Consider the following 14,811-nt stretch of genomic DNA (forward strand, 5'->3'; position numbering starts at 1 on the left):
ACACTTTCGCTAAAACCCCTTTTAGTCATTTTGAAAGTACTTTCAAACGAGCCCTTAATGCACGAATCTTTTGCTTTTATGTGTTAGTTTAGTTGATTAATAAGTATTGTTGCTTGGATTATCGTAAAATAAGTTGAGTCATTTTAGGAAACGACTTAACTTAGATGACATATGTCGACGCTGCAAGGCGAGGGAGTGACTTGTCACTCTCGTAATTCAATCAACTCTAAATAAATTAGAGTAGCTTAAAGTATCTATTGTTAGAAATCACTTAAACCCCTACAAAACAACATTTCGTTCCATATACCAGAAAGAAAAGAAAAGAACATTAGGAGCCAAATTTTCACATGAAAAGGATTTGTTGTTGTAACCAAAGCGGTTAAGAGCGTTTACCTCCTCCAAAAGAGGTCTTGTGTTCTAACGCACCCTGACCCGCCTTAGCCTGTATCTGAAAACAAATAACATATATAATTTGGGCCCAAAGAAGAGCACATCAACAACATTTAAACTGGCCCAACAAAAGTTATAGATCAAACCCATCTTCTAAAATCATTCAGTGTTCGTGATCCTCTCTCAGTTGGATTGCAAAGCCCACTTTCCCAGGCCCACCCAGAACTGCTGAAAATCTGAAAACACATCCAACGCTTCTTCTGGTTGGTATAATTTTGGAAGAACTGCCACCAGAGCTCATGACTCCAAAATTATCAGAATTCTTGAACGGATTGCCATGACGTCCACCATTGCTCCTGCTGCTGCTACGTTTGTGTGCTCGCCGTCATCCACCGCCGGAGGCAAAAAAGCAGCCAGATTTCGTCGCAAAGACCCGAAGTTTCAGCTCTGCTCAGTGGTTCCTCCACTGGGTCTCAGCCCTTTCGCGCCATGGATTGGATTGAAGCAGCTGGGCATCTCATTGGCACCGAAGTCTTTGAAATTAGGTAACCTTCAGTATTTGGGTTCGTGGGGTTTTCTTGCTTTTGCAATTTGTTTGCTGTTTTGCTTAATCAGTCCAGCTCGTTTGTGATTTGGCGGTGCAGAGAGGAGGGGAAGGTGTAAGGGTATGGTGGTTTATGCATCCCTGTTTGGGGTTGGAGCTCCGGAGGCTCTCGTTATTGGCGTTGTGGCTCTGCTGGTTTTTGGTCCCAAGGGACTTGCTGAGGTAAGTGGTATGTTGAGTAATGCTGGGAGACTCAATTTGAAGACTAAATGATGTGTCACCAATAGAAAGGAGCAGTCTATTAACGCATAAGTAATAAACCAATCATCAACTTCCATGTCCTTTAGTTTTCAAAATTTAGTCTCCAAATTGAGTGTCTCTAGCATTACCCGTGGTATGTTATATTATGCTGGAAATTGAGCTCTCAAATTGTTTCGTAAAAAACACTTCTACTCATTAGTTCTTTCAGCCAAATTGCTTGTGCTAGAAGCACAATAATGTTTTAAGAAATCCAAGTGTTTCCTGGAAATGCATTTGGAAGCACTGCCGCAGTAGAAGTGCTTCTCCCAGGAAGCACTACAAGTACTTACATAAACTAGAAGCACTTCTAAATTTTTCTGTCGTTAAAATCACTTTTGACCTTCCCAGAAGGAAATCCCAAACGAGCCCTTAATTTCTTGTGTAGATGCATGTATTCTCAGTTTGAGTAGCGGGGATGGAGGGGTTTTGGAGAATTGGGGGGTTACGATTGGCATATGAACCCCTCACAGATTTTTCGTCTGTCAAAATGATAGTGTCATGAGCTTAGGATAACAAGCTTTAGAAAAGAATTGATAATGTTTAGTCTCGACAGTTAGCAGATGTTCTGGCATTCCTGAGTAACGATTTATCTTCATGCAGGTTGCTCGGACTTTAGGAAAAACTTTGCGTGCTTTTCAACCCACCATTAGAGAACTTCAGGTAGATAATATGAGCTTCATTCGAAATGTATGTTTATGCCCTCTTATGAGAAGGATGTCAATGTTGCATGTACGTACATCTGCATGTAGGAAGTTTCGAGGGATTTCAAGAGCACCCTAGAAAAGGAGATCGGTCTTGATGACATTTCTAGTTCATCAATAGATGCATTCAATGGCAAGAAAATGGACACGACTTCAACCCCTTCATCAACTACCACGACTGGAGATTCCAAAACCACGATTAAAGATTCCAAAACCACGGCTGAAGATTCCAAAACTGTAGACATTTCAAGTTTATCATCAATAGATGCGTACAATGCCAGAATAATGGGCAAGACTTCAACTTCTTCATCAACTGCGACGGCTGAAGATTCCAAGAACACGGCTGACACCGGTAAGTGATTAACTTGTTCTTCAAAATTTGTACCCTCGTTTTGAAAAAGTAAATATTAACCATTACATCATCTGACACATTATGGAACTCCAGAACAAATTTGTGAGGTTTAGAATATGGACTAATGGTAGGAAAGAAAACAAATACGAGTAACTAGAGCTGGGAAATGTTGAGCCGGTTCTATCTCCTATAATATTTCTTGCACATGCATCATCCTTCATATCTGCTACATCTGCTTTGTACAGAGGAAAATATTCAGTGTTTAGTCTGTTTTTTTTTTATCGGATTCATGTTGTCGACGTAGGATTCAATGCAAATAGTTTTTTGTCTAATAAACCCGGACCTGTCAATTGTCTAATGCAGATGGGGCTCCATCACCACCCAAAGCATACACCACAGAAGAGTACTTAAAGATCACAGAGGAGCAGCTAGCAGCTGCCCAAAAGCAGGCGCAGGTGTCTGCTCCTGCGGAAAGTGAGCTTGAACCTCAGACCTCATCTCAAGGTTAGTCGTTATCAAATCTCTCTTGACAACTTTGTTGAATGCATACATCTCTCTCTCGCTCTTGATGATTTTGTTGTGTAGGTACATTGGTAACAGCTACTGTTGAAGAAACTGCTGTGGAAACGCCATTACCCCAGCAACCTCAAACTGTTGAAGAAGAAACTGCCGCTAGAACGCCTTCGCCTCAACAACCTCAAATTGAGACATAAGAACAAATTACAATTGATGGACGGACGCTTGCCAATTGTTTATAAATCTCAAAGTTGAGACATGAAGCTTTGACAGAGGATGAATGGAGCTGAGAAATCCCACTTTTGTTGTTCCTTCTCAAAGAAAATATGGAATTAGTCTAGTACGTAGAATTTCTGTATAATTCAGTGTCCAAAAAGGTTTTTGCAATCTCATCTAGTAGCAATATCTTGACCTAGTACTAATGTAGATATGCCATTTTTTGGAAAGTGACAATTTCGGCCTTTCTTTTCGGGTTTGTACCATGATGTCTTCAGCTTCAAAGACAAATATTTGAGCAATTTTATTCAAAGTGAAAGTAGTGTTGGAAATTTTTTCGATATGGGTCAATATTTTCTTGAAAATATTAGAGAATTAGAGAAAAGACATGGAAAGAGGATGAAGTCCAAACTTCACAAGATATCAAAAAAACTTTTAAATTTCGTCTAAAACTGGCAAATTTTGTCTATATTTTCGACATATCAGTTAATATCGACAAACTGCCATAGAAGAATTTCATCATTTTCATCGAAGGCAACCGATATCGATATTTTTAAACATTGAGTGAAAAGGAATAAGATGAACAATGACGAAGATGGATGCATAACAAAGCGCATTTTCTTTCCATTATATTAGAGGGAAAAAGAATTAAAATACAAATAAAGAGAATACTCGGAATTTTCTTACAACAAATTCATATGTCTGTGAGACTCAAAATCTACAAACTCTGCATTTGGCTGTCCGGAGTATACATGCATATCAAAAACCTTATCATCGGACGACATATTGTTGCCGTCTCTCCCTTTAAAACCGTCCATTGGTGGAGGCCCCCAAGAAGCTGGAGTTGAGGGATTGGAATTTGAACCTTCTTGGTTTATACCAAGAGCAATTGGATTTTGTGGCGAATTTCCGGCAGGTCTTCTGTTGGAGGAATTTGCCGGTGTCAGAGAAATGGACGATGAATTCTGCTGCTGCAATTGCTGCTGGTTTTTCATTGGTGACTTGGGCCGAAGTGCTTCTATGTCGGGAGTTGTCACAACAAGATGAGGTGCCTCTGGAGGCGGGTTTCGTCCACCCCCTCCTTGCCAAACCTTCCCGTCCTTGTCAGCAAAGTTCTTGATATAGCCCTGGAGAATCATGAAACGAATTTTGATGTTGACTAGGGAACAAGATTGATGCAGTGGTACAATTAATCGACTCTAAGCCCACTTTCTGGAACGTATGGTTATTCATATTTCTACTTTGCAATATAAAACCAAACAAAAAGCACAAAAAGTTTTGAGCTTAAGCTATTTTACCTCGGTATTAAAATTCGATGAGGATAGTCCTTTACCAACAGTCAGCCAGCCAGACCGAATGTTGTGGTCTTCACCAAAAAGCTCAAGCCTTCTGCGGCCAAGGGCAAAATGCTCAATAATCCTGTACATATCCTCAGGCTTTTCGGTTGAACCTGCAATTGCGAAGGCACAATTTAGTATCATAGGTGCTCATTTTCATTGCTCTAGATGCAAATGGGATGGTATCCCAAGAACCAAGAATAATGTAATTGATAATGCCTTTTCTCTATCCCCCATTCCTCACTTTGTTAATTGTTCGAGGATACGACTGTTTCTATGTGTTTACACCAAAAGTAAAATTTCGCTACAGAGATCATTGTGTCACCATTTAACGTCTAAAACATAACAGAAATAACATGAATACCAAGTTACTATATATAAACCAACAGCATAAAACATTTGACTCATTTTAGACACATTCACAAATGCAAACTCTCTAGCAGACTATGTTACTGCCACCAGCTCACTACACATCACATGACCCAATCACAGAAACATTGAGATAAAAACCCCCACCACTCTTCAACTTTATACCCATGATTCACACATAGCAATAAAACTCAGCGTTCTTGATGTGGTTACTAACCGTACGGGGGTTCCTCGGCTATTATCACATCTGTATCAATGTTGGCGTGGATTATATGACCATCAGTGCTGCGACGAACAGTGCCTTTTATTCCCATCAAGCAATGTTCCTTCATTGTATTGGCAACAGAATAAATCATTTAAAAAACACTCAGCTTACCACAGGATTTTCAACAAGGGAGGAGGGCAGGTGATAGGATAAAGGTGTACACTAGAAACATTACACCAACCTTTGAGTGCTGAAACAAAGTATGAGCATCGTGCCGCAAACCAGGAGTTGCATTAGTTTTGTTTGTCTTCACCCAACATATATCTTCACACCTACGAAAGCCCCACTGCAGGACCACATTGATTAGATGTCAATAATTACAATTAGTTTACACAAACATATCATCCAACACCATATTACATCAACAAAGGCAACCCCATGTTGCGTTTACAATCCAACCAACAATTCTTGATTAAATACCTTTTTTAGACATTGACGACCCTGCTCAAGACCCATGCCATCACCCACCCAAAGAAAAATGAAAGAAGGTGTGTCTGCTATTGCCTGTGAGCACAAAAGACAAAAGTTCAATTACTGAGTCAAAGGTGAGAGGAAGCGTAAAGGCAATAATTAAACCCTTATGGCATATGAATGAAGTCTAAATGTCTAATACAGTACAGTACATATAAATGTATGTGCAGCCTAAAGAATATGAAAATGCTAATATTTAATAATATGAAGCACCTGTCGATACCTGCTTTATTATTAATATTTACCACTACGAAGTTAAGAAATAAAAAGTAACTAAGCAGCAAGTTTTGCATAAGCTCATAGATATGCCTCTTTCTAATCTTTCGTCAGGGAAAAAAAATGTGATTTTCAGCCATACTACCTCAATCTTAAGATTCATTATTTCTTCAAATGTCCAATACTCTGTGTGGTCAGCAACACCAGGAGCACGATGAACGTATTCCTCCCAAGGTGGATCCACAAGAATGACATCAAACTTGGTTCCAAAAAACTCTGGGGATAGCTCAAACTCTTTCAGGTCACACTTGTAATACATGGGATGTGAAGCAGAATGAGCCACAATCTCATCCTTTTTCTGTATAAGCTCCCTCAGCTTGGGGTAATCCTCCACAACATTTGTAAGCTCTAGCTCCCTGATGAAATTCTGGGGTCGCATACCGGTATCGACAAAATTTTGAGAGTAATCATTCTGCTCTCCTCTGGAAGGAGCTTTACCAGGAGGTCCACTACTTTTATGAGGAAACCAACCACCTTGATTTTTATCAGCCGGAGTTCCTCGTCCCATTGGTCCTGCAGAATTAAAACCAGGGCCAGATATGTTTGGAGGAACTCCTCTTCCATGGCCAGATTGGTTAAAAAACATGGCAGGGTTTGTCGGAGTACCCATATTAGTAGGAAATCTTGGGCCTGATGGTCCAGGAGGGACTGAGGAGAGACCAGGTGGGACACCTAACATATTCATATCAACTCCCCGAGCCCCAGGCCACACGGGAGGAGAAAATGGAGGAATGAAGACACCATGGGACATCGGTGGACCTGGAGCAGGTGACATGCTAGGTGTAAGTGGCTGCATAGGTCCAGGTGGTGGCATTCCAAGAGGGCCAAACGGCGATCCCATTATTGGAAGTGGAATTCCTACCGGTTGGCTATCTCTTCCAGTAAGCCTACCCCTTCCTCCTCTACCAACTCTCCCCCCTTTCATCCCTTGCGAAGCATTTCTATTGAAGGAACCTGGCTCCGCATTTCCATATGGAGGCTGTGAACCACCCCCAGAACTTTGGCCACCAGTACCACACCCAGGCATGGAACCTTTCTGTCCTCTTCCTTTGCCTCCATGGGCATCAGAGTCCTCCCTCCATGAATTCTGATCTCGCAAGGAGTTAATATCATCTGTATATCTTTCCTTTGAATCTTCCCTAGGTGGCCCCGATCCATACATATCACTCCTTGTTCTGTCATCCTGCAGATATGCCCACTCTTCCTCACTTGGTGCTGATTTCCCATCAGATTGCTGACCAGCTTCGGTCCTCCTGGCAAAGTTGGATGCTGATTCTACTCTTCCGTAATCTATTGGTTTAGTTTGGATCTCAATCACATCATAATTTTCATTTGAAATTCCAAAATTTGATGAGGTCTTCACAGCTTCACCACGGCTTCCATCTTTCCTATTACCAGACCGACCATGAGGCCTTTCACTGTCAGTCCTCTCACGACCGTGTCGTGGCAGCTCCCACTCCCTACCCTGATCATAATTGATGTCCCCATTTTTGGAGTCTTTTTCACTACTGCTGGGTTGCCTTCTTTTCCAGTTCTCTTTGGAACCTTCCCGATCCCTACTCCTGTCAGTCCAGTCATCATCTCTGCCTTTAGGTCGATCATTCCTATAACCATCTTTTTCCAGTTCCTTCCGTTTAAGATTAAAATTCCTGTCATAATCGTATTCTGAATCCTGATAACGCCTCCCACTCCTATCAGGTGTCCTTGACCTGGTGGTACTTCCTACTTCTCTAGGACCCTTGTCTTTCGTCCCCGCATTTGCTTCTTCATCTGCATTCAAAGACCTCTCCTTGCTTTCAGCAACATCCCGACCAGTTGGAGTTCTCTGCTGTCTATGTTTTTCAGTTTTCTCCCTGTGTGATCTATCTTCACGAGTGACAGGACTATCACTGTTGCCTTCTTCCAGTGTTTCGGTCCTGCTTTTAATCTTACTCTTTTCCAAATCAGGTTTTCTCTCTTCCCTGTTAGATTTGGTAGGCCTATCACTGTTTGAATCCACACCACGGATTCTCCTGTCACTGGGTTCATTTCTCACAGTGACACTCTTTTCCTTAGAACTCTCATACTTAGGATCAGAAGGCTTACTGCTTCTTGAATCAGATTTTTCAATATGACTTTCTTCTGCCTTTCTCCCACCTTCTGATTCATCCCATCTTCTTCTTGAGGTCTTCACCTGTTCAGAAGAACCATGCGTCCTCTCATGGCTACTTTCCTTGCTCTCCGAATGCCTGGAGTCTCTACCAAGTGTCTTTTCAAGCTCTCCATCATAGGGTCTTTCCTCTTTATTCTTACTTTTACTCTGAGAATCCTCATGCTGTGTAAGCTTTGAGCTCATTTTCCTTTTATCACTTTCTTCGGTTCGAACTGACCCTCTACCTCCCGACTTATCTCCCCCATCTTGCCTGTTCTCTAATTCGCCGTCCTGATACCAACTGCTCAACTTTTCCAAACTGCTCTCTTCTTGTTTTTTCTTCATCTGCTTAGAATGCGACTCTTTCCTTGAGTCATAACCATCTTCATCGCTATCTGCAATGCTAGAACCACCTGATCTTTTTCGGCTCTCACTTCTGTCCCCATAACTTCTCCTTCTTCCACTGCTCTCTATTCCTCCCGTGTCTTCTCCATTGCCAGACTTTCTTGATCGGCTTGACCTGTGCTTCCTCTTATCACTGCCCTCCCACTCTTCATCGTCTCCAGCCCTATCACTCCTCAAATCTGAGCTATCCTCCAACTCTCGTTTCACATGACTCCGACTACGTTCGGGAGAATCCATCAAAACCCTAAGGCCTTCAAATTAACAAACATAATTATTACTATTATTTCTGATTTGCCTGATGTATTTTACATCAGGAGCAGATACTGGAAAGCCTAGTGACCAAATGATCCTCGATCCAGATGTAAAACACAAAATCAACACAAGTCAATGAATCCACTTAAAAATAAAAGAGTTGTAAACAATCACAATTAACCAAAACCCTATTAGATTGACTTACCCAACAATAAAACTGAAATACCAAAAATCCAATTCAAGCTTTTTTCTTTTGCAATAATGAAGTGCTTCACATGCAATTTCAACCAAAACCCTAAAAGAAAAACAACTAAACCAATTCATTTTATCATATTAATGCTAGTAAACAGTAAACCCAATTCAATAGCTTATAATTCCAAATGTTTAGCACAATTAAGAAAAAATTGCAAGCTAATCCACCTAAAACCCTAAATTCGCAGGGGTTTGACGTTGACATTGCAATCCAATCCCACACATGCCCCAAATACCAAATACAGTAGAAACTAGGGTTTCAGAATCTCAAATTTCGTAACATCTGAATCGGACTTACCCGAGAAAGAATCCGCCGTCCCTTAAACCTCAACGCCGATCGAAATTTCGCAAGTCTGCAAATCCTCCTCTCGGACGTATGATTATATTTCTGCGATGCCTTCAAATTTTGGAGGGAGGAGGACAGTGGAACGTTGGCGGGTGGGTGGAGTGAGAGTGGGCGATCAGGAGAGAGAGAGAGAGAGAGATTGTGTATTTTTCCTGTAAAGCCCTAGACGCCAAATTGAACCTGTTTGGTTACGGTTTGACTCTAGCCTAAGTATAATCTCGATGTGTTTTTACAATGACTGAAAGCATTTTGATGAAAATATTTTTGAAACTAATTCTTAGTAAAAATATAAGTAAATTTTGAAAAAAAAACACTTAAAGTTCTTCCAATAAGCACTTTAAGTGCTTTTGAAACAAAAAAATATTTTCTCTAAAAAAGTCATTTTAAAAATACATCTAAATGAGTCATATAATTACACTCAGCAAAACTATATTTAGGTTTTTTTGGTAAATCGATAGTGAGTTAAGTAGTTTAATTAAGTTCAGGTTGGTCGGTATGGAACATTTTTTTTTTCTTCAGAAAACAAAGGAATTATTTTAAAGAAAAGTCTCGGAAACATCCGAGATATCTAGAGTTAAACGAAAAAGTATTTTTGGTTTGGAGAGGGATCATCCCTCCCAAATACACATATTACTCACATGGTGACATGAGGAGATCATAGCATTCGCAATAAACTTCTCTTCTCTAAGAATATGGTTCCATTCCACTAACTCGAAGGAGGAAGCAAGCCTTTTGATATCTTCAATAATATATCTAATCCTCCAATGTGCTGCACATCTTTCGGAAATCGCATCGACAATTTGGAGTCTCCTTTAACTATAATCTTCCTAATGTTTCGTTGTTTGGCCAAAAGAAGGGCAGGCCGTCACCTCCGCCATGGTAAATTGGTAATGGTATAGAGCCCAACTTTTGAGTCTCTTAATATTTCTCATTATATATATATATGTGTGTGTGTGTAAAGTGAGAAGGCAAAAATGGTGAAACATTCAAAATACCAAAAAATATCCTTGTGGATGTAAATTTCTTCATTCTTGATCTTGGACAAAATTGCACCTACAAAACAACTAACACCTTTGGTTAAAGCCAAAAGTCTCACACGCCCACGATAAATAGGGGGGCATTGGCCGAAGAACCTCCGATGTCAAAGTTAGAATTTAGAGAGAAAAATGTTTAGAAAGCTTTTTGGGAGTTTTGCAAGAGTGTTGGGACTTCATTTTTAGAGAAAATGGAGTCCTATTTATAGAGCATGACCGACCCTCTTTGGAAGAAATAGTGGCCGACCCTAGGGTATTTTTTGGGGTGTAATGGGTGATTTAATTGGTGATTAATGGATTAATTCCTAATTAATCCATTAATTAGCCAATTAACCTCCACTTAAATGGAATGTTATATAGGTTATAAAATAATTACCCAAGATGAGGATGGATGAAAATATCTTTGAATTGGTTACCTATTTTGGACACTTTTGAGTTGATTGACAGATGATTGTCCGTTGCTCGCACGTAGGAATCCTGGTATGCCTTAAGGGTATTTTTGTCCTCTTTTACCCAAAAATCCACGTGTCGCCTTGTGATTATTTTTGGCTCCACAAATGCCCCCACACCTGTTGAGCTGCTCGTAGGAAAGGGCAGCAGGTGTAGAGATCTTCTTGCTTTAGGAAACATAGGACTGCTTCCTTTTTTTATGTAGATTCTTTCTTTAATAGGAAATTAGATCCTTCTAGGAAAGGGAAATAAATTTCTCTCAAAGTCTATTTAAGTCCACCTTAAGTGGGTTATTAAATCAACTTTGGAGAGCGATTTATTCTACCTTACAAGAGAGAGAGAGTTTAGAGGATATTTGTTCCCCCTCCTCTAACAATCTTTTACATCTTGCATGTGCAAATGACCGTCTTTCGTTGATTTCTTCTTCTTCTATGTGCCGCACCGATGTAAAAATTTTAATTTTTCTTGTTTTCTTCTTAGATAATGCTATCGCGGGGCAGCCGTCGGGGTGGTGCGGCACGTCGGCTGGCAGGGGCCAGGAGTCGGCTCGGCATAGGTTGAGGAGGTGTTGCGGTAGGGACCACTGTTTTAGGCTGCTCAACTTAGCTAGAGCCATGAATAGCTTGTGCGGTTGGGGCCGCGGATTAAAGTGCTGGGATGTAGTGCTAAACGGGTTGCATGGCTCATGTCTTTTTGGGCTCTTAGTCCTGACACGGGCTAGGCCGGTGATTGAGGGAAAGGAGAAAGTCACGAGCCTCATGAGCTGCTGGAATGCTGGGCATGCATGCTTCCTGCCTGCTGGAATGCTAGGTTGAGCTCCTATGCTAAATATTGTGAATGGCGTTGGCTGCTTAATTCTCTTCACCGGGAGAAATGTGGACTGCTCCCGAAAGATGAGGTAAAGAGGATCAAGGCGGATGCATTGGCTCGTCTGATCGCTGTCGTGGAGCCTACTATGAATGAAGGTGGAAAGAAGAGATATTCCCCGCCTACTCAAGAGATGCCGGTTGATAAAGACTGAAGACTTCCTCTGTTGCTCATTAGGGCCTGCCTGTTGCCGAGATGCTTGTGATTGACATAACTTTTTCCAATGGGAAGAAAAAATGAGGCTGCTAGATCTGAGCCTGTGGCACCGCCATATCGAGAATGGCTAGTACGATTGCTAATAGGATTGCTCAGCGTAAAGGTCCTGTCATGCCCCTAATGCCGAAGTCTGTACCAAGATGTCTGTTGGGAGCTAAGTCCGATTCACCTTTGGAAAGGCTTGCTACTATGAATAGCGATAAAGTGGACTCTGGTGCTAAAGTGGCGCCAAGGCCCACTCCCTTTGTTGCTGAGATTGATTCGCCTACTAGGAAGGAAGAGACTGGTCGCGTGGGCAGCTGTGAGAAATCCACTAAGCATGTTTCTGGGGAGGCTGCTGAGATCTGTGTGCTTTTGAAACTATATATGCTTTAAGATATAGACGTTTGTGCTAAGTTTGTTGATGGCGATAGAAAGGTTGTTAACCCAAGTTCTTTTGCGAAGCATACGACCCAATAAAGAAGGACTGCTCTGCTTGCTATGATGCATATATAACAAGGCTGCCAAGGAGGTGGCGAAGACTATAGCAGATGAAGCTTATTCCTCAGCAGAGGAGATCAAGAGGTTGGATTTTGAGCTTGTTGCTTTGAAGGGGTCTAATATTTCTACCCTCACTTCTCTGCAGCTTGAGACCGCTCGCCACGAGATCGTTGACTTGAATACTAGGCTTGACGCGATCCAAGTTAAGTATGAAAGTGCAGAGAATGAGATTGGATGTTACATACCTCAGATTCAAGATCTTGAGTTTGCAGTTTCTGAGCTTCGTTTCGCTTCTTATGCAAAGGATGAATAGTTGATTGCTGCTTATAATCAAGTGATCCACTTCAAGAGAATCGTCGATAGGCTTGAACCCCAAGTGTTAGAACTTCAAGATGTACTGAAGATCAACGAAAGTTTGAAGAAGGAAGTGGATGAGCTGCAGCGCGTCCGTATTGGTATGCTTGAGAAGAATGAGCAACTGAAGGGTGAGAAAGATGGGCTTAAGGTTTCGAGACCTTCTCTATTTCTCCGGAAGACTTGCTTTGCTTTTACTTTTACTTTTGAGGCTTCCATTGGTGAAGTAGTTGGAGAAGTTAGTGCCTAGGCTGGGGCAGTCGGGGAGAAGCGCCGGATGATGCCGCTGCTAAGAGCGTCGCGACTGCTAAAGGTGTGGCGAACGAGTAGTCGTGGGATGTCCAAGCTGTTGTAGTCTTCTAGGTAGTCTTTAGGATTTTATTTCTTTTTCCTTGTAGCTCTTGTTTTGCTTGAACTCATTCGGCCTTTGCTAATTGTTTATAAACATGCTTCCTTCGTTTTTCTTCATCTTCGCTTCTTTTGTTCATGCCCTAACCTTTAGACTTGATAGACCAGTGGCAGACATGCTACTTTTTTATAAGCAGACAAGCTAGTGTAGCCTATGCAGCCGTATGTGTTTGTGTAGAACTTTGCAAAGTTGTTAGCCATAGGGTTGGCAGTCGAATGCCTTACTTACAGAAGCAGACAAGTCCGCATAACCACTAGGCTGTTAACATTGACTTTCTCTAATTCCGTAGGTTGCGTAGCAAGTATCATAACACTTTAGGACTTGGTGTAGGTTGTTCCGCGCTTGGCAGAGGTGAAGCTTATCGACTACGTAGCATGTCGGCAGTGGATAAAACTTCGTATATGCGCGCTAGCTTGTTTAACCTTTCACAAGAATGTGCGGTTGTATAAGTCTAGCGCGACTTTACTGCTCGAAGGGCAAGCCGTAGGCAGTCTTCCGGAAACCGTAGGCTACCTTAGTGAACTCGGTAGCAGCTTTAGGGTTCCAGGGCAGCCGTCTGTAGGCGTACTGCGTAATGTTCCCCCTCCGTCTCTAGGGCCCGGTTCCCCACGGATTAGGCCAAGAGAGCCAAAATCCTTCAGTTAGCTAAACCTTGAAAAAGACCATTGTGGCTACTTCTAGGAATCTCAACGCAAGCCATCGTGCATCTAGTAAGTTTTATAACAATGAAATATAAGAGAAATGTTATTCGCACTTCAAGAAAATTAGAGTGTTAAATTATTTAATAATAAAACAACATATAGGGTGCATTTAATAAAGTGTGAGGTGCTAGTAAAAAACTTACCATAATAGTGTTATGGAGTTTTTTTTTTTCTGAAGTTTTTCTTTTCAATCACGATTTTTTTCTGTTCTTTTAGTTGTGTCAGTGCCATCCAAAAGAAAATAAACATTAGATGTAAAATGTAAATTTAAGAATTAACAGATATAATCAATATTTTAAAATCCCTATTACATTAAAGTTTTTCATTTGAAGCATCTAAATCGTGTTTCAAGGTGTTCATCATCAGTTTTTAAGGGATTCTCTCTTGGAAAAACATGCTCACAACAATAAATAAATAAATAAGATGTTTTGAAATAGATGCCTTAGTATTGAATATTTTAAGGGATATTATATCCACACACCTCATTTTACTTCTCATATAATTAATTTTCAGCCATCAGATCGGATGAATTGAAGAAGATCAACAGACATAAATTATCAAGGGGTGTGTGAGAAGTAAAATGGCACACACCCCTATTTTAAATTAAACACATTGCTTTTAAAGATTTGGTTAAACATTTTTCCTACAAAATTGTAGAAGTTATCATTTACTTTACGAGTAAACTGTCAATTTGCCCCCTGAACTATCACCCAACTTTCGATTTGCCCCCTGAACTTTTTAATTGGAAAATTAAGGACTTAAACTAATTTTTTTGGCCGATTTCCCCCCTACCGTTAGTTTTTCATAAATTTCATCCAAATTAACGTTAACTCTTATCATGTGCAAACCACGTAACTCTCATTTGTGGACAAAAACGTCATTTCACTAGACCTTCAGACAGAAAAGCTATAGAATCACACATATTTGCATAGGTTTATATTTTAGAAATCTAAGGTTTTCAATTATTTTAAAGAATGAAGTGACCGAACTACCCACACATGTTGTGCATATGCTTCCATTTAACAGAAATTTGGATGGAATGAATGAAAAATTAACAGCAGGGGGCAAATCGGCCAAAAAAATTAGTTTAAGTCCTTAATTTTCCAATTAAAAAGTTCAGGGGGCAAATCGAAAGTTGGGTGATAGTTCAGGGGACAAATCGGCAGTTTACTCTTTA

At 40.8% G+C, this 14,811-nt stretch overlaps 2 protein-coding genes across 5 annotated transcripts; one reads left to right on the forward strand and one right to left on the reverse strand.

Annotated features, from left to right (window-relative positions):
* Positions 1 to 643: 643 nt before the first annotated feature.
* On the forward strand, positions 644 to 3,354 carry LOC103439790 (sec-independent protein translocase protein TATB, chloroplastic). 2 transcript variants are annotated; one of them, XM_070825494.1, is made up of 6 exons: positions 644 to 935; positions 1,035 to 1,156; positions 1,835 to 1,894; positions 1,984 to 2,287; positions 2,651 to 2,791; positions 2,888 to 3,354. In XM_070825494.1, exons 1-6 carry the CDS (start codon positions 728 to 730, stop codon positions 2,998 to 3,000), a joined length of 948 nt encoding a protein of 315 aa, XP_070681595.1. In that variant the 5' UTR covers positions 644 to 727; the 3' UTR covers positions 3,001 to 3,354. The 2 variants fall into 2 exon arrangements, with proteins under 2 accessions (XP_070681595.1, XP_008376626.1); XM_008378404.4 differs by having other exon boundaries at positions 646 to 935; positions 2,873 to 3,354.
* A 265-nt stretch (positions 3,355 to 3,619) lies between these two features.
* On the reverse strand, positions 3,620 to 9,323 carry LOC103410299 (N6-adenosine-methyltransferase non-catalytic subunit MTB). Of its 3 annotated transcripts, none has more exons than XM_008349015.4 (7): positions 9,076 to 9,323; positions 5,823 to 8,524; positions 5,411 to 5,494; positions 5,172 to 5,276; positions 4,943 to 5,051; positions 4,318 to 4,469; positions 3,620 to 4,146 (listed from the first exon to the last, which is right to left on the reverse strand). In XM_008349015.4, exons 2-7 carry the CDS (start codon positions 8,508 to 8,510, stop codon positions 3,703 to 3,705), a joined length of 3,582 nt encoding a protein of 1,193 aa, XP_008347237.1. In that variant the 5' UTR covers positions 8,511 to 8,524; positions 9,076 to 9,323; the 3' UTR covers positions 3,620 to 3,702. The 3 variants fall into 3 exon arrangements, with proteins under 3 accessions (XP_008347237.1, XP_028962013.1, XP_070681594.1); XM_029106180.2 differs by having other exon boundaries at positions 5,823 to 8,622; positions 9,076 to 9,304; XM_070825493.1 differs by lacking the exons at positions 3,620 to 4,146; positions 4,318 to 4,469 and having other exon boundaries at positions 4,938 to 5,051.
* Between the last annotated feature and the right edge of the window lie 5,488 nt (positions 9,324 to 14,811).

The sequence above is a fragment of the Malus domestica genome, chromosome 07 (genome assembly GCF_042453785.1).
Source record: "Malus domestica chromosome 07, GDT2T_hap1".
In the NCBI taxonomy this organism is placed as follows: Eukaryota; Viridiplantae; Streptophyta; class Magnoliopsida; order Rosales; family Rosaceae; genus Malus; species Malus domestica.